General features: G+C 33.9%; 1 protein-coding gene across 2 annotated transcripts in view; it reads right to left on the bottom strand.

Annotated features, from left to right (window-relative positions):
• Positions 1-19,694, bottom strand: part of LOC150107267 (cytoplasmic polyadenylation element-binding protein 2-like) — a 267,241-nt gene that overhangs the window by 18,534 nt on the left and 229,013 nt on the right. For both annotated transcript variants that reach the window (XM_090391770.1, XM_090391771.1), the window contains exons 7-8: positions 14,716-14,830; positions 444-625 (exon numbers count right to left, since the gene is read on the bottom strand). In XM_090391770.1, the coding sequence (XP_090247896.1) occupies positions 444-625; positions 14,716-14,830 (297 nt within the window). The remainder of the gene's footprint in view (positions 1-443; positions 626-14,715; positions 14,831-19,694) is intronic.

Raw genomic sequence — 19,694 nt, forward strand, 5'->3', positions numbered from 1 at the left:
TTTACAAAGTAAGCTAATAATTCATCGCTCTCCCACAAAAGGAAATGCCTTTTTTTTTCATTTATGATTTAGAGAAAGAAAGAGAGAAAAGCATTTCATGTACTTGCAGCTTAAAACATTAACTTACTCCTGTTTTATGTTGTACATAAATTGCATAAGATGCTGCCATATTACAAATAAAGCCAAAGAAAGAAATTACTTTTGTGAAATGTGAAACCAATATTAAACAATAATAACTGGGGGGGGGGGGGGGAGGTATCTCAAGCACAATACTTATGAAAATTTCTGACAAACAGAAAGATAACTGGCTATCTAACATTCTTAAATTTTTGTTCAATTATTCAAATCTCAGACCAACTCTCTACAGAACAATGAATAAGGAAGTACAAGTCGAAAAAAAAGATTTCTGATTCACTGTAGCATATTTATTTGGCAAGACTTACTCGTTTCTCAATATCCCCATGCTGCAGTTGAACAAACCGTGCACTAATAGCAGCAATGTAACTTTGCTGATTGGAAAATGCAACTCGACCAGCTCCTTTTGGATATTTAAGTTCAGGATCAGTGTCGATCCCTGCATAACAAACACCTCCATACAAGCGGTCCATAATCATAGCCAGTTCAACTGAAATTATAAAGGGCCACTGAAAATCATTGGTACATATAAAAATACTATACATATATGGAACATTATATAAAATATGTGAATTATATATATAAGACTATATATAATTAGTGAAAAGCAAGATAATTTTAATGTAAATTTTTGGATATAAAAATACAAATAATGAAATTAGATATATTAATAATACTACTAATGTTGTCATGCTTTCTGCTTAAGTGATGATATGTTTTATACTAGCAGGTTATTTATTCTTTGTCTAGACCAGAAAATTTGTAATTGAGGTATGTGTTTACACACACACACACACACACACACACAGAGTGAATTTTGTATCATATGAACATCACTTAAATGAGTCGTCGTATAACTGAATTACAAAATTTTGAGCTGCTTAGTTCTATGTTTCACTACCAGAATGATGTTCCAAGTACTGTTTGTTTGTGTAGGCTGTTTAAGAAAAAAAATTTATAATTGTAACTTCACTAAAAAAAAAATTATTTCCATTCTTATATCAGAAGTATTCCAATTAAACTATGCTGGAGTAAGTTCAAAGGCACAAAGAACAACGTGCAATATTTTCTTTATGCTTTTGATGTCAAATGTAATACCACTTTCTTTTTATTATGGTAATCTTTTTGTTTGAAATAAACATCAATATTCCATTTTCAAAGACACATTGTGTATAAATCAAACCATTCTAAAAAAAGCCTATGATAAACAGCTAGTAATATGACATTTATGTCTGCTAAAAATGTGTTTATGCTTCTTATTATGCCAACTATAAAAGATGTTTATCTAGAGATCTGAAAAATAAGTTTCAGTGAAGTGTTACTTTTGTGTATATGTGCTGTATTGCCTGATATTTTATTTATTTTCTTTTTTTTAAGATATTCTAATATGAATTTAAACCTCTCATGGCATTATGTGCTTGCACTGTCAGTTTTTTTTTTTTTTTTTTTTAAACTGAAAATGCAAGCTGATATGTATACCTACAGGAAGTATATACAAAAAGAAAAGAAAAAAAAAATCTATATGTATTAGAAACAATGTGACATTACACTTTTTGAGTGAAAATACTCGAGTTTGATTCTTATTGTGACAAGAGGAATCTTTACATCGAATTTTTCAATATGTGAGTCGGCTGATCTTATATGGAGATAACAGGGCTTTTTTCCCTCAGAAACTCAGGTTTTTTTTTATTCCATTTACAGACAAAAAATCTATTGCTGTTGGTGGTGGTGGTAGTAGTAGTGTCATTTTGGTTTTTGGGACTCGCAAAGTCCCAAGAGACAAAATTACTTCCTTATTGTTACATGTTAAAGCTTATTAGAGCACTGAAATTTTCCTCTGAGTTGTATTTACAATCTTTGCTATATAGTCCTTGAACTACAACTTCCTATCTACTAAAACTCCAAGATCACTAGCTCCTGATCAGTTTCTTTCAGCTGGCATGGTTGGCCGAGTGGTTAGCGTATCTGCTATTCAGCCAAAAGGCTGCAGATTCGAATCCTGCCGTTAGGCATGGATGTTTGCGATTGTCTGTGAAAATACTAGTGATGGTGGTGAGAAATAGATGGCATTGGTGTAGATGATGAGGTTCGCTGTAGTTAGTAGATTAAGTGAAGATGGAGAGTTGTAGAGTAGGTGTCCTCCATTGATGGGTCTTTGGACTCCCTGGAAGTGTTATGCAATAACTGATCTCAAAATATTTACATATATGCAATAAACATCTTAAGCGACATTCCAGCATGTTATTTTACAAAGCTCAACTAAGTGCTGCAGAACAATGAAATTCATACAAATTTTCCAGTTGAATAAGATTACATTTTACAGTATTTATACAACAATAAATTACATACATTTACAATTTTTGCTTTAATATAATTAAGCGCTTAAACTATGGCACTTAAATGTAATAAATGAATTTTTTTCTTTGCGTTGATCTCGGTTGAGATGTAATGTCTCAGCTTGATTCCTCAAAGCTTTTTAGTAGTTTATCTAAGGATGACATTGGTTATTTATTGTTTATTGATTCAACTGCTGTGATGGACGTAGGCTAATGTTTGATAGGGCTGATATTCACTACTGCTGTAGGATGAGAAATTCATTCACACGCAGGGACGCACACATACATACATACACACATGATAATTTCGAATGTCATGATGAATCACTGAATTGGAAAGCCTGAATTAATATATTGTGTTTCATTAAGTTTGTAAGGTGTGTAGGGTACGTATTTCTTGTTCATAGCATGTCCTTAAGGCTCTTTTCAGGCTATTGTAGTTTGTAAGGTTCCTGTATTCAAAAGGTAGTTTATTTAACATGTCGGGGAAGTAGAAGCTTCAAGTGGCCTTTCCGTAATAATTATTATATGTGATATAATTAGTTGTCTGAGGTCTTGTTATACGGTATGTATTTCTGGCTGTCCTGTAGTTGGCAACAAAATATTTTAGCATAGCTGCATAGTGACATAAGTGTTTTGCTGTTAGTATTTTGTGTTCTGACATTGTGGTGTATATAAAGCCATTATTGTCTCTTTGTTCCCAAAAGATAAGTTTTATCATTTTGTACTGTAATGATATTAATCTATTTAGTTTGCAGCATGCACAGAATGCATATGTTGTTATAGTATATCTTAGTATATTTTGGCATAGTGCTTTGTATATTAGTGTTTTCAGGCAGGTGGGAACAATATCTTTTAACCTGTAGAGTTTGCCAGTTATTGTTCGGATCTTGTTTCGTAGATGTGGCTATTCCAGTTCATATCTGCATCGAAGTAAATTCCAAGGTGTTGTATTGTTTCAAGCCTGAGTGATGGTAGTGGTTTTACTGTTCTGTATGTTTTTTCATGTTGGAGAGTGGATGTTGGATGGTTTTTTTTATATATATATATATATATATATATATATATATATTGTCAACTGGTTGAGTCATTGGATTTCTGAATATCATTAATTTTGTCTTGTCAGAATTTAGGTGTATGGAATTTTTAGTGAGCCAGTCAATGAGCAGATTTATGTCATGCTGCATTTTGTTTGGGCCATGATTGCATTATTATGGATGGATATTATAGCTGTATTGTCTGCATATTGGAAGATCTTGCCTTTGAGAGGTAACTGGTTAATATCATGCATATAAATGTTAAATAGAGTTGGAGAGAGAGAACAGCTCCCTGTGGCACTCCACAGGTTACTGGTAGCTCTCTATTGTGGTTTGACCCGATACGTGTGATCTGTTTACTATTTTAGAGGTAGTTACTAAACCACCTGTGCAGAGGACCATCTATTCCAACATGTCTTAGCTTTTCTAATAAGGTTTGATGTGCGAGTGTGTCAAATGCTTTAGTCAAATCGATAAAGACTACCATGACAATTTTGTTTTTATTTAAGGTAGTATTAATTGTGTCCATAAAATCTTCCAATAGAGATTTTGTTCCCTTATTTTTCTGAAAACTGTATTGTGCTTTGAGGATAATATGAAAGTTCTCTGTATACATCGCGAGTTTCCTTAGTACGATCTGTTCCATAATTTGATTGATAATTGGTATGGGTCTGTAATTATTGATTAAATTTCTTTTTCCATGTTTGTATATCGGTGTGATTATGTCCATCTTCAATATTGTTAGACCCTAAATGAAAGAATCTTAGAAAGAAATCATTCATTTAGGGTCTAACATATAAAAATTGTAAACATAGAGAAATACCTGCACATCAGTTGTAATTAAAAGTGAAACTTCCTCACTTTATGTAAAAATTTGTATTCTCAATTTAAGCACCTTATATTTAAGCTATTGTGATTAATTTGAGATTTCATTTTGTATGTCTTAAAAAAGAGGGATAATGTGAATTAAACTTAAGCCTTACTTAAGCTATGTAAAATCTATTGTGAGTCATCATAAAGCCGTTAAGTATTAATTCCTGGAAGGCCTAAGGCTACACGCATACAGCGTAACGCTGGCGGGTATAGCTTATTCGGAAAATCACGTTACCATGTATTCCACGAATCCGAGTGTATCAGCGTTGTAGAAACGAAGGATAAGCCAAAGGATGAAATTATTAAGGATCGTGTGCAAAAAAGGGGCTGAAAAAGAGGGCGCTCTATAGGAGTATAAAAGGGGGTTGAGCCTGGAACACAGAGATTCTCTTGATCTCTTGTCGTATCGTTTTCCTGTTGGGTGGTTCGGAAGTTGGCGGGCAGTTTCGCGTGGGGGGGTGAGGTCTGTGATGTCGGGCAGCGAGCGTTCGTAAAGAAATGAAGCTGGATTCTATGCAAAGCTGAAGGTAAAAATTCCAGTCCTAGCAGAATCAAGCCGTCGCTGAAAAGCCCCATCGAGTTGTTCCTGAAACGCAAAGATTTTGAGTCTGTTTCCGGCAGAAAGAATGAAGATAGTGTAACCCCTACGTTGGCGTATAGACAGCCAAAATAGATGAGAAATATCCAGACAAACACGTGGTGCAGAACGACACGGAAAAAGTCGGTAAGGTGTAATTGCTCTAATTTTGTATGAATGTTCATTAGAAGAAAGAGGATTGTTTACGATTGTGAAATTTAGAACTTTATTCTAAGGAACTCTGCGAACAGTCTCTAATCAGAAAATTAACCTCGTTTGTGAGTAAGAAGAATTGTTTAGAAGAGATCTTTTTGTAATTTTGTATGTGATAGGATTAACTTGATGCGATAAGAAAAGTAGAATTTAGTATCTCAGTAACATTTGAATGGTTGTTAGTTTTGTTCTTACGAGTAATACTACTGAAAGGAATATGCTTAACTTAACATCGTTTATTTTATATCCCAATGTGTAATTACTGTGTTTAGCTTGCCTTATAAGTTTTAATTAGTTGGAATGTGTTAATCTCTTAGTTTGAGTTTTATTTAGTATTGAGCATAATTGAGTGTATGAATTTTGTATTGTGTTTTAGATATTCCAATAAACGTCATATTTACCTGAACCTGAGTCATGCCTGATTACGATTCCAAATTACCACTTATAAAAATAGAACCTATTTTGGTGGGAAGGATTTAGAGAGTGAATATAAAATATAGATTTAGGTCACGACTGCAATAATCTGAATCTATACGGTAGTTAAAATAAAATATTGTGTAGGTAATCTTCAGCTTAAAGTAAGAGAAGAAAGAATAAATAACGAAAGATAAATATATAACAATAGAGCAGCCAGTAGGATTTTGATAGAAGGTTTAAGTAAGAAAGGATAGATTTAAGAAACAACTAAAATTAAGTATAAAATATAAAAAAAATATATTTAACAACATACTTGGTATTTGTTTGGTTTTAAATATTTTATTTATTAATTTTAGTAGGATAGGACCTAGGCTAGTTGCATGTTGCTTGATATCCTTACGTCTTAAAAAACATCAATTCCTGGGCCTTTGTTTCTTTTGATTTGTTGTATTCTGCTTCTTTTATGGTTGGGAATCATAATGTCCGTTTTTCTTAGACCACAAGCAAACTGGAGGATCACGTTTTGAGATTGGAGGGATATTTCTCTGTAGTTCTTGGATGGAGTCTACAAATTATTGGTTAAAGTCATTTGCTAGTTGTTTGATGGATTTAGTGTCTTTCATGGTTTCAGAGGCAGTGGTATTGGGAGCAAAATCTAGCATCTCATTGATCAGATGCCAGGTTTGTTTCATGTTATTTTCTGGAGAGGTTAATTTGTCTCTGTAATAATTTCTTTTTGAATTTCTTATTTGCATTATAAGACAATTCCTTATTGTCTTATATTCAGTTTTTAAAGCTGTGTTATTTGGATATTGCTTTGTTTCCACAGATGTCCTTTCTGTGTATATCTAGGATTAAGTTTTGTGTTATCCAAGGATTCTGGCTTTCTTATGTATTTCATCCAGTGAGTTTAATGTTGTTGTATAAGGTATCTATTGAGCCTGGTGTTGCCATGTGTTTCCAGTTGATTTTTCTTATTTTGTGGTTGACTATTTCTTCGTCTATTATTGTTTTGCTTTTCATATGTGGAGCATTGCATGAATATTGTCTTAGTGTGCAGGTTTAGAGCTATGAAGTAATGGTCTGCTACTTTTGCACTTTATGACTGCTGCAGTGTAATTATTTGGTGGTGCCCAAATGTTTATATCTAAGCAGGAAGCAGTGATAGCATTTCCGACTATTTCTTTTCTAGTACATAATGTTATGATTGGTATTAGGTTATACATAGATAGCATATCTAGGTATTGTACAGTGTTGTTATGGTTTTCGTTTGCAATATTTATGTCTATATCACCTATTATCATTAGGTATTCAGTTGTGCATAATTCTCAGTATGAAAGCCAGCAACTTGAGTTCATGCAAGAATTTAATCATGTTTAAGTTTGATGACTTGTAAATAACATTTAGTACTAAGGGGTGCTGTTGACTGGCAGTATTAATGATTTCGATGCAAAGATTTTCGGCATGCTCAAAACTGATAAACAGTTTCTTTTGCTATTAATTTATGTTCGATAAATATTAATATTCCATCCCTTCTTTTTGTTTAGAGGCAGTATCTATGTTGTTGAAAGCCTGGAATTTGGAAGGCAGTTGCTTTATCATTAGTAATGGATACTTCTGTTAGGATCAATATCAATAACACTAGTGTAATTCTTCAGATAAGCCTGTAACATAAACCAATGTTTTCAGATGCTTCTGATGTTAATATGCAGGATGGAGAGTCCTCTCATTTGAACTGTGTGTGTTGTTTCCATGCATCGAGTGAGTCAAAAGTACAATTGCTGATATATTCTGGTGTTATTACATTTCTCTGATGGTTCACATTCATTTTTGTTTTCACTGTGGCAGCCTATCTATATCTTCTGAGCTTTTGATTTGTATTGACTTTGAAGTTTGCGACTTCCTCAAGAATATCTTGGCATCTCTGATCCACAAAAATTGATAATGTTTTCTGATTTTGCTTTTCTTGCTTGGTACAACAGATTCTGGTTGAATGATGTTAAATACTCAGATAGGAAGATTGGTGCATTGCCTTGTGATGTGTTCAAGCCCTTGCCAACTGATTTTTTCAGTCTGCTGACTTTTATGAGACAATCTCATAAAAGGATTTCATTATGTCAAAATGTCATTATGCTATAGGGGGATGTCAACTGCATGGCCTAACTTTAAAACTATGTATAAGATTTTCTATAGGTTCAGTTTCAGGAAGACCATTTAGGACACAAGATCTTTATACTGTTGCTGATTTAAAAGTTCGTATTGTAGTTTTAGGGAATTAAGTTCTTGATGAAGTTCGGAGTCTTTTTCATCAAATTATGTTGCCTGTCAGTTAGTACGTTAACACTAATTTTGATGTCTTTTACAGTTTGTAAGGCTTCTTCCACTGCTAAATGATTACATTTAACGAATCCTCATATTTTGCTAATTTTTTTTTTGTTATTTGTTTGTTTTACTTATCAAAGAGTTCTTCGACAAGATCTACTAAGCTGGCATTTATAGTCTCTAAACCGTTTTCTAATAATATATTTAAAGAATTCAAATTATAGGACTCATCTGTAGTTTTCTGCCTGTTCAGTTCATTGTCTGATGAACTGAACAGACAGAACAAGCTGCCACCTACGGCGCAGCCGATTAATACTGGAGACAAAATCGGCTGCGCTGTAGGTTGCAGCGTTTCTTTGTTCTCTGTGCAGTATAGACATTTTGCAATGGATTTACATTGCCAGGTTGTTTCTGAAAGGCCGGAACATGTAAAGTGAAGATTCCTAAGGCATTTCCTACAGATTATATGATTTCCATCGGATGATAGATCCTTCAGGCACTTGTTGCACTTCATGACTCACCTTCTTCCCTTGAGCAAATGTAGCGACATCCTTCGTTCTTCACTCATTGGTGACCATGATCCACACCAAATTCAATTTTCAGCACTCAAAATTTGGATTCTAGTTAGCTGATTTCTGTGAATTATATAGCACTGCCTTCATCATGACAAGTATAGACACTATACTTGTCATGATGAAGGACACTATACTTTTAAATTAAAAACAGGAGTTAGAACCACTTTAAAACTATAAAAACGGGAGCAGCAATATCACCTTGTAGCCGTTTGTATGCCTACAAATTATAGGACTCACCTGTATTTTTCTGCTTATTCAGTTCATCATTTGATTTTGTCTCTGGTATAATTGGCTGCACTATAGGTGGCAGCATTTCTTTGTTCTCCCTGCAGTATAGGGAGATAATAATAATAATCTCACCAATATAATATGCCGCTGGATATCTCATTACACCAAGGTGAATAAATTTACATTCACTAATACTGAACTGATAGCCATTTTCACATGCCCACAATTCTATTCAAATCATTCTACAAGTCCTGCACATCAGTTGCATTTCTGATTGCCCTGACTATCTTGGCATAATCAGCAAACAGTTGTATGTTTCCTGTTAAATCTCAATGTCACTGATGTAAAACTTGAATAACAATGCATCAAGGATTAAACCCTGGGGTATACACTGGTCACCTTATATCTTGCATCCCCTATATACCACTTTTTGATATCTGTTGTTAGCCATCCTCTTATCCACACTAATACTTTATTAATCCAACCCCATATTCTCTAGTTTATGCAATAGCCCTCCATGCTGTATCCTGTCAAAAGCTTTAGCAAAGTTCAAAGTATTATGATGAATCCATTTAACCGTTCGGCCAACCAGGCCCAGTGGTTAGCATATCACTCTCCAGCCAAAAGGCTGCGGGTTTGAATCCCGCTGTGGGCATGTGAAAATGGCTATTAGTTCAGTATTAGTGAATGTAAATTTATTCACTTTGGTGTAATGAGATATCCAGTGGCATATTATATTGGTGGGATTATTATGGGATGTTTGCAATTGTCTGTGGAAATACCAGTAGTGGTGGTAGATGGCATTGGTGTAGTTGGTGGATTGAGTGGTGGAGACAGAGAGATGTAGAATAGTTGTCCTCTCTCAATGAGTCTTCTGACTCCCTGGAGGTGTCACGTAATAATAATAATAATCTGATTATATCACTTATATTTGCTTACATGTAAGCACAGCTACATATTTTTCACTGTCTAAATTTCACTATTATCCTGCCATCCCTTCCAAATTCTTTTGGATAAAGCAGAGTGATATTTCATTGATATTTTAAACATGAGGATGAATGACTTATTTTACGGATGCCCACTATCCAGCAAGTAATGACTATGCTCAGATGTGAAACACCAAGGCTATTCAGATGCCATTTTTTTAACACCACAAGGAAAGAGACTGCAATACCATGACTTTTGCCACCAAGCCTGCTAGTCAAGTTATCATCCAAAACTGCACATCTTGTGAAGGAGAGGATAAAGTAGTGTGCACCTACCAGGATCCTTCTTTCCAGATGTCCACATGGCAAACATGGTGTCAAGGTATTGGAGCCCGGTGTTGATAGTCTGGAAAACTGGAAAAGTAGAGCGAAGAACAATCAAAGATGAAAACCAAAAAGGGCAAGTAACATCACCAGGATGTCCTCTTTACCACATGGAGGAAAGTAGATACATTGTCACTAATAATCTTACATTATTCGTAAACCTATTGGACAATCCTAGCCACTCTTAAACTCTCTTAATCTTTTAAGATATACCAAGATTATTTGATTTTTTTAGTTTTTAAAATTCATTCTGCAAAACTTAATACTAATCTGACTAATTATTCCCCGTAGGAAGATTAATGAAAATTAATCAACTAATTCATTCAAAGTCATCTTCTGTAATGGTTGAGAAACGAAGAACAATGTCTTCTTTGAATTAGATATTCATCATTAGTTTATCTAATTCAACTGTTTTTAACACTGGATGCATTTGGATACATGCATGTTGCGAGTATTCTGCCAGAACTATATCTGTTTGTCTGTACACATACAGTACAGACAAATTAATTCTTCCTTCTTTAATACTCCGTTATTCCTTATTTTAATTGAATGACTTTCTATTTATTTTGTCATATGCAATGTTGTAATTTTTAGGTTATTAAAGGAACATGTAAGACCACAGTAATAACTTTTAATTAATAAGGTACAGATATTTCATACTAAAACTAATAGTACATCTTCAGTGTTACAAACAGTTATAAAATGAAATACAAGTAATGAACATTCGGTGGATCACCTATTAAAATACAGGTATCCCTTGCTTAACGCGGATTTGATTATCGAGGGAAAATTAATTGCGACAATCCCTTGATATACGCGGCAAGAGTTTTGATTAACCAGCCATTAAATTTACCATGCAAAATCATGCTCACGCCACAAGGCTGCTAGCCTCGTGGTCATCCAAATTCTCTTAATGATCTATGTGAGCATGTGAAGGTTTTATTTTTCCCACCAAATAAAACATCATTGTTACAACCAATGGACATGACAGTCATTGCAACTTTCAAAGCCTATTTTCTTAAAAAGACATTCTCAAAGGCAGTTGAAACAACAATGGGCGAAAATCATGAAAATCACGCCATGAAGCTAGGAAAATCCCGAGAAAATCATGCCACGAGGCTGATTGCTAGCCAGTTACTTTGCTGCTAGCATCAAGAGTGGGTGCATTACAAGCTCCAGTTGTTCTGTTGTACGTATTTACAAATTACGTTCTTCATAAATTTTACAGCCCATTGATCATGTCGAAGAATAAGAGCAATCCCACAACCGGGTCATTAAGTGAAAAAAAGAAGAGGAAGGTAATACCTTAGATGCAAAACTTCATATAATGAAAAGATTTAAACGTGGCAAAAGTAAAAGTAAGATCGGATGCGAATTTGGTTTTAACGAGTCTACAATACAGACTATTTTATCCAAAGCTGATGAGCATTGCAAGCAATGTAAAGTGGCATCTACATCTGCAAGTGTGCAATGCACACGTAACTGGAGTGCTATAATGGTTTGGAAGATCTGTTGATTATTTGGCTGGAAGACTGCAATCAGAAGAGAATTCCAATTAGTGCCTATAATATCACGGCCAAATCTCTAAGCCTGTTTTCAAGACTTAAAGAGACTAAATATTAAGAAGACAATTCAAAATTCGCAGTTAGCAAAGGCTGGCTTGAAAATTTTAAATCTAGAGTTGGACTAAAGAATGTGAAAATAATAGGTGAAGCTACAAGTGCCGATGCTGCATCCACATTTCCTGCTGATCTGCAGAAAATTATCGAAGAAAATGATTACGATCACCGGCAAATTTTCAATGTAGATGAAACTGGATTCTATTGGAAAAAAAAATGCCATCTAGAACTTTTATATCAAAAAAAGAAGCAGCGCAGACTGGCTATAAAGTATCAAAAGATCACTTAACTGTTATGCTTGGAGGGAATGCTAATGGAGATTTTAAACTGAAGCCGCTGCTTGTCTATCGAACTCAGAACCCAAGGGCTTTAAAAGGATGTAACAAGAACTCTTTACCTGTAATTTGGCGGCGAATCAGAAGGCTTGGGTTAACCAAAGTCTATTTGAAGATTGGTTTAAGTCTTATTTTTGCCCAGCAATTGAAACTTATTGCAAGAGAAATAACTTAGCTTTCAAAGCTCTTTTGCTTTTAGACAACGCACCTGGTCATCCAAATTCTCTTAATGATCTGTCTGAGAATGTGAAAGTTTTATTTTTTCCACCAAATACGACATCATTGCTACAACCCATGGACATGGGCATCATTGCAACTTTCAAAGCCTATTTTCTTAAAAAGACATTCTCAAAGGCAGTAGAAACAACAATGGGAGAAAATGTGATTACGATCCACGCATTTTGGAAAAAATTTAACATTAAATACGCAATTGAGAACATTAGTGACTCTTGGGAGCAAGTCTCTTCTAGTTGCATGAAAGCTGTTTTGAAAAACCTTCTGCCAGAATGCGCTAATGACTTAGGTTGTTTTCAAAATCCTGTGAACAACGTGGTCAAAGAAATCATTGCAATTGATGAAGACCTTGGTGTTGATGCAGAAGATGTTAAAGAATTATTGGATTCAAGTTCAAAAGATTTCAGTGACGATCTTCTTGAAATTGAACAATGCACATATGAAGACAATGAACAAATGGAATGTGAAGATGACGTTCCAAAGGAAATAACAGTCAAAGAACTGGATGGAATATTTCTCAGTTTAGAATCGCTTAAGCAGCAAGTAATGGATATGGATCCAGATGTTAATTGAAGAATGCTTGTTTGACGAGGTCTGGAGAGTCATTTTGCTTGTTACTGTAGAATTTATGCCGATAAGAAAAAAAAATAAAACTGTTCAAACGACTCTTTATAACTTCTTTTGATTAAAAATAATTGCAGTAACTAATGTATTTATTAAACATTTACTTTCATTTATTTTTTATCTTTCCTAAAAGAGTACCATATAAAGCGAACTATTAGTACAGCAATCGATCAGGGACGAATTGTACTTTTTACCATTGATTATTAGATTTGATTAACGTGATTTTGATATACGCGGTAACATCGAGGGATTAATTAACCGCGTTAATCGAGGGATACCTGTACATAGTTGTCGCATGCTAGGAAATGATAGAAAATAATAATTAATTAATATTTAAGATAATTGGTTTTTTTTAATGATTACATAAAATAAAAGTCTCCCAGATCTTCGAGAGACAGACAATCATTTTGATTTAAATTCAGTCTGTATAAAATAGCTTCACAACTTTCTTTGAAAAGGCGTTCATATTTGAACCTGCATCTATGGAGGAGAATAGCTTTATCCCACTGGATATTATGGGTAGTGTTAATACTGTGATGTGCTAGACCAGACTTCTGAGGTTTGTTGTATTCAATATAATATTGATGTTCTTTAATTCTTTTTTCCACAGAACAGCCAGTTTGTCCAAAATAAGAAACATTGCATTCACAAGGTATTTGGTAAACACCAACCAAAGATAGAGATGACAGTTCATCTTTTGTAGAAGACAATAAGGAAGAAATTTTGTTGATTGGAATATACTTGGGAATCAATTGGTACTTTTTAAAATTCTACCTATAGGTTCTGAGATTCCTGGAATGTAGGGGATCGGAACTCTGCAGACTGTTGAAGAAACCTTAGGTATTGGAACATCATAAGATTCAATTATCTGTTGGATTTGAATAGGATAGTAATTATTCAATTCCATTAACTTTTTAATGATTGAAAGTTCTTGTTGTAAGATTTCTGGAGAAGAGCAAACTTCATGTGCTCTATTAATTAGAGATTTAAGAATGCAAAATTTTTGAGATGTGTGGTGAGCAGACATTTTATGAATGTATCTGCCAGTAAATGTGGGCTTTCGAAAGATGCTTGTAGATAAGGTACCAGAATTTTCTTTTTCCATGGTGAATTGGATACGAGGGTGAAGGCTATTTATCTGTTGTAGAAAGGTGGAAAGTTCATCTTCAGTATGTGACCAAATGGCAAAAAGATCATCGACATAACGATACCAAAGAGATGGTGGAGGATGAATGGATGAAAACATAGTGTCTTCGAATTGTTTCAAAAAATAGTTAGCCAAAGGTGGAGACAGAGGGCTACCCATGGCAGTACCTTCAACTTGTTTGTAGATCTTGTTTATCCAACTAAAATAACCTGAATGAATAACAAATTCGAAAATCTTTGCGATATCTGGAGGGTAGTCTTCATATAATAATTTGACTGCGTTGGTTAATGGAATATTGGTAAACAGAGACACAATGTCGAAACTGACTAGCAACTCACACTCTTTGATTTTTATATCCTTGATTTTTTCAAGGAAATCTATTGAATTTTTTATGTAGGATCTTGAATGTCCAGTGAGAGCACTTAAAGAACGTGACAAGACTTTTGCAATTTGATAGGTAGGAGAATCAATGCAATTCACAATAGGTCATATTGGATAGCCTTCTTTATGGATTTTCGGGAGACCATATGGTCTCCCGAAAATCCATAAAGAAGGCTATCCAATACTGTTATGACCATCCAGTGGCATTGGATGGTCATAACATTAATGTACCACTTGATTTTATATCAAGAATTATCAATCTACATGATAAAAATATTTAACTTAAAAAAAACAGTAACCAAGTTTAAAACTGGAATATTTAAAACAAATACGGTATTTATTTTTGCCTTACTTGCTTTTAAAGGTCGAGGAACACCACCCACAAACACGGTTTTACGTGGATCAAGAGGCATAGATGCATCAAGTACAAAATCAGCATCACTTAAACGCCAGGGACGAATCTGAACCTATAAATTAATGCCATACGTTTAAGAAAAATTCTATACAAGTATCTTAAAATAATTTCATTCTATACAAGTATCTTAAAACAATTTAGGCTGAATGCTCAACCTAACTTAGCATATTTGTACACCTAATTAAACAGGCATTTATCGAATTACCATTTGCTAGTAGAATGACAGATGATTTCAAATAATGTTTATGTGGTCACTAACTGTTAATCTATATATAGTATTTTATATTAAAAGCCAGTACAAAATGCACATGAATTGAACATTTTGGCACATGTAAGTATATATATATGAACAAATTAAATACAAGTAAAATTGTAAAATCTGATATGTAAATACAAATAGGAATGATGTATAAGCAATCCTTTATGAAACAATAATATATTTAAAATTATATAAAAAAATCACACTATTGTAAACTGTTCTAAAATTACAGACTGCTAAAAACACTACACTTGTTTAACTTCATTGGCAGCTGAAAGCTGTAACTATTTTAGTACTTCTACTTCACAGAATATATTTTTTATTTTTATGTATCTTATATTGAGTACACTAAATGCTAATGACGTGCTACATGGTAACAAGCTAAGGCACTCATTATTTATGTACAACAGAGGAAATGAAGTATAGTCCACAGTTAATTGACTTAGTGTTATCATAGATATTAGTAATTAGTATCAATTAGTTTCTGCAATTATGGCACATTAGCACCTGAGAGTAAATATAGCTAGCAATCATTAAAAGATAAATTTAAAAAATATTTTACATGATTCACCAAAAAAAACTACAGAAAAACTGAACAGTACTGACAATGTGAACTTTCTCCCTCTCTATCAGGATATTTGTAAGTGTAGATTTTGTGCTAGAACATTACATACTGAAGACAGAGAAAGGACAATAGCAACATGATACAGGGGATTTGATAAACATCAACTGCTAAATCTATAATCCTAGTTTCTATAAAAGAGCAGTTTCTGCTGTTTCTACAAGATATTCATCAACTCTCAAAAATAATTTTTACTTTTATAGTACACTGTAACTGGTTAATAGACCAGTCAAGTGTTACTTATATATATATATATATATATATATAAATGATAATTAGATCATTAATACTACTGCAATTCACAAACGTGATTAATTCATTACACATGTAAATTACATGAGAATAAGGAATTTAATATAAACCACTTATATTTAGTGATAAGTATCTTCACCATCAGAGCGAATACACAAAAAGAATGGACCATTGCATGAATTAGAAAGAGTGCTTCTGTTCTGTCACTCTCTGGCTAGTCATGTGATACTATTAGGAACCTATGGGAACTGAGAAGAGTCATTATTACAGTTATAAGCAATATAAGTGTGTTATGTGTGTAAGATAAATTTTTGATCATTAATACTATTGCAATTCACAAACATGATTAACTCATTAGTCTGAGTGTTTAGCCTAGTGGCTATGCGCTTCGCAACCATATGCCTGGGGAAGGAGTGTCCTAGGTTCGATTCCCATCGATGATGTGAGGAGCTTAAGGATTTTCCTCAGCCATAGCCAAGTTAGCTGGTCTTGGGTGTGGATAACAGGGTTTTCCCTCCAGTTTATCTGGGGTTTTTCATCCCGCAAGCAGGCAAACTGGCCCCGTGAACACACATGGATTACAGTCATGAATACCACCCTTGGGGGATGCAGCAGAGGAGTGGCAAACCAGCTGCATTAATACGCCAGTAACCCCTTATTAGGAGGGGTCTAACCCATCCTAGGACTGATGAGAAGGATAGGATTAACTCATTATACAAAATTATGTAAGAAGAATAAGGAATTTAATATAAACCACTTACATTTAGTGATGAGCATATCTTCAGCATGAATAGGGGAAAAAAAAAAAAAAAAAAAAGATCGTTACACGAATGTTAAAAAGGAATGAACAGAAAGAGTGCTTCTGTTCTGCCACTCTCTGGCCAGTCAGTCATGTGATACTATTAGGAACCTATGGGAACTAAGAACAGTTAATTAATACAGTTATAAACAAATATAGCTGAATGGGAAGGGAGTGCAAAGCTTGTTAAAAAGATGTACAAATGTGTGGAACAGAAAGTTTAAAAAGAAAAATTAATACTCGAATAAATCAACCTGGTAGTGTGTGTGTGCACATGGGTGCACACACACACTGAATAAAAATCTGTTTGTGTAAACATTTTATCTACATATCACAAATGAATGTTGGATTATTAGTGAGAGTTAAGTCATTCTTTCCAGAATTTAGAAATTTTTAGATCATCATTCCAATTAAGATTGGGTTGAATGCAAAGAACTTCATGGCATTCTTGGAAGAGTCAAAATTTGAAAGGAATCAAAATTTGTGAAGAAATTGTGTTGTCCCAAAGGGTCCTAGATTTCTCACCTTGAAGAAAATGAGATGTAATCCATATGTTCTGATCACTGGTTGTCTATAGTAAACAACCAGCCTGACCAAAACAAGAGACTGCAGGAACAAGGAATCTGGTACACTTTTCGGTGAACCACATGAAGTTTGTGTTTGTCAGAAGGCAGGATTGAGGAAATCTTATTTGCTGGCTTGAAAATTGTCTGGAATTCAAATTTTTAAAAAAGCTTTTGAAATGTATTCAGAAATGCCTTTTATATAAGGAATGGAAATTTTCTTGGTGTCAAATGATGGGCCATTAGTGGAAGAATAATTCTCCAAGATATGTTACATTTGGATAAAAAAATAATGAGAATCATGTTGCCTTTTGTAGATTATAATTCTAGTGTGAGAGTGTCCTCAGAATAGATGACAAGTGCCTTGTGAGCAAGATTCATGCCAATTCTCAGTTTTTGAGAAGGTAGTGCACAGAATCTTGGAGAATGTATCTTCTGGTGAACACCAGCATCTTATAAACAGAAAAGCTAAGAGCACTTCCCTCTTTACAAGTGAATCCAAGAAAGGAAAGATTCTATATTTTGTTGATAATGCAAATTTATTCCACAGAAAAGGTCGTTAATTTTATCTAAAAAAAAAAAACAACCTAATTCTTCATTTGAGTATGCCCAAATGCTGATAATGTGTTCAGCATTTGGACATACTCAAATTTCATATCATACTCATTTCAGCAGGAACCTGGAGACATTATTTACTGGGGCAATACCTGATGCAGAGAGTCAGGGAAAACTAGATTATTATCAGGTTGTATATCATCAGCTATGATATGCAAATACAAGAATGATACGAATGTCATTGAGTATGGTTATATATCTGGCAAAGGATTGGATATCTGGAAAGGGAAAAGAGAACGGCAGAAGTATCAAGACAAAGGGACTGACTGAATTTGATGTTTTGATGAATATTTTGGGGCTCAACAGTGATATCTAACTATCAGTCAGATGTTGTACCTGAGATTGAGTGTAAAAAAGGTATATTATTTTTAAAAGGACGGAACAGACAGGGGGATATTACTAATAATATCTCAATTCATTTCTGCCCTAACTCAAATCAAATTTGAGATATGGTAGAAATGCATGAATGCAGTAATAGTAATAAAGTCACATGTAGTAGTGAGCTTGGGAGTTAACGTAATGAAATATGTAGTGGGATGTTGCTAACAGACCTAGTAGTTCATTTGCTGGGATTGATGAAATGCAGTACCAAATTATTCTGATAGACAATAAGTGAGTAATCATTATGGGCAATTTAAATTATCCAAACACTGATTGGGCAGCAGAGAAAACTTGTGATAAGAATGAAGGAGAATTTATTAAGCTGCTATAAGACAACTTTCTCAAGCAACATATGAAAGAAGGAAGTTGGTCAAAGAGTGTTAGATTTGATCATAGCAGCAGAAAGAATGTGATTGTTTTGATACCAGTTGGTGACAGTGTTCATGCTGTACTGACCTGGGAAGTAGCAAACTATATGGATGTTTCAATTAGTACAGGAAATTTGTCAAAACATAAAGGTAGTAATTATTGCAAACTTAGGAGAATACTATCTTGGTCTCAAGGTATCAGAAAGATATTAGCAATATGGAAGCTCTGAAAAAGTGCTTAAATGAGGCAATATCTAAATGTTTACTCAAAGTTCAAAGGGTGAGAATGAAATGGATGATGGATGTGCAATCATTAATAAGATTTAATAAGCAAGCAATCTAAGAAGCAAAAAGATGCAGAAGGAATATTTTTAGAATAAGAATGAAAGGAGTTATGAAATATATAAAGTGCAGATCAGAAAAGTTACAAGTATTGTACAGAAAATAAATTTGGATTGCCTTTAGCCTGCACAGCCAAAGAATTTTGTTATGCTGCAAGTAAAAGGGTGAATGAATGTGAAAGAATAACTTTGCTAAATAGATGGCATACCCTGTTGAAAGCTGAGAGATTGTTCAAATAATGAGTGCTCAGTTCACTAAGATCTATCAATCAGGTTTATGTAACATATCACACAATGCTACCACTACATTGAATGAAGAGATAGAAATGAGATTTAAGAGTTGTTGCATAACCTAAGTAAGAATTTGGCAACAGAGATGGGTAGGATAACATTTCTTTAGCACATATGCTAAAGAAATGTTCAAAACAATGTTCTAGGCCCTTGACATGTTTGTACAACTTAAATCTTAGCTAATGAAAGATGCTACACAAATGGAAAGAATGATGGTTCCATTGCACTATGGTGATGCAAAAACCACTGTCTCTAACTACCAATCTATCAGTATCTTCATTAAAAAAAAAAAAAAAAATGTAAACGATTCTCATTAATAAAAATAAATGTTAACATTTATTGTTAACAATGTTAAATAATAAATGTTAACAATTCAGTTTGGTTTGTTATGTAAAGGTAGGGTAAGAGTAAAATAATTAAACATA

The sequence above is a fragment of the Typopeltis vanoorti genome, chromosome 4, assembly GCF_054136105.1.
Source record: "Typopeltis vanoorti isolate ZY-2024b chromosome 4, IOZ_Tvanoo_1.0, whole genome shotgun sequence".
NCBI lineage: Eukaryota > Metazoa > Arthropoda > Arachnida > Uropygi > Thelyphonidae > Typopeltis > Typopeltis vanoorti.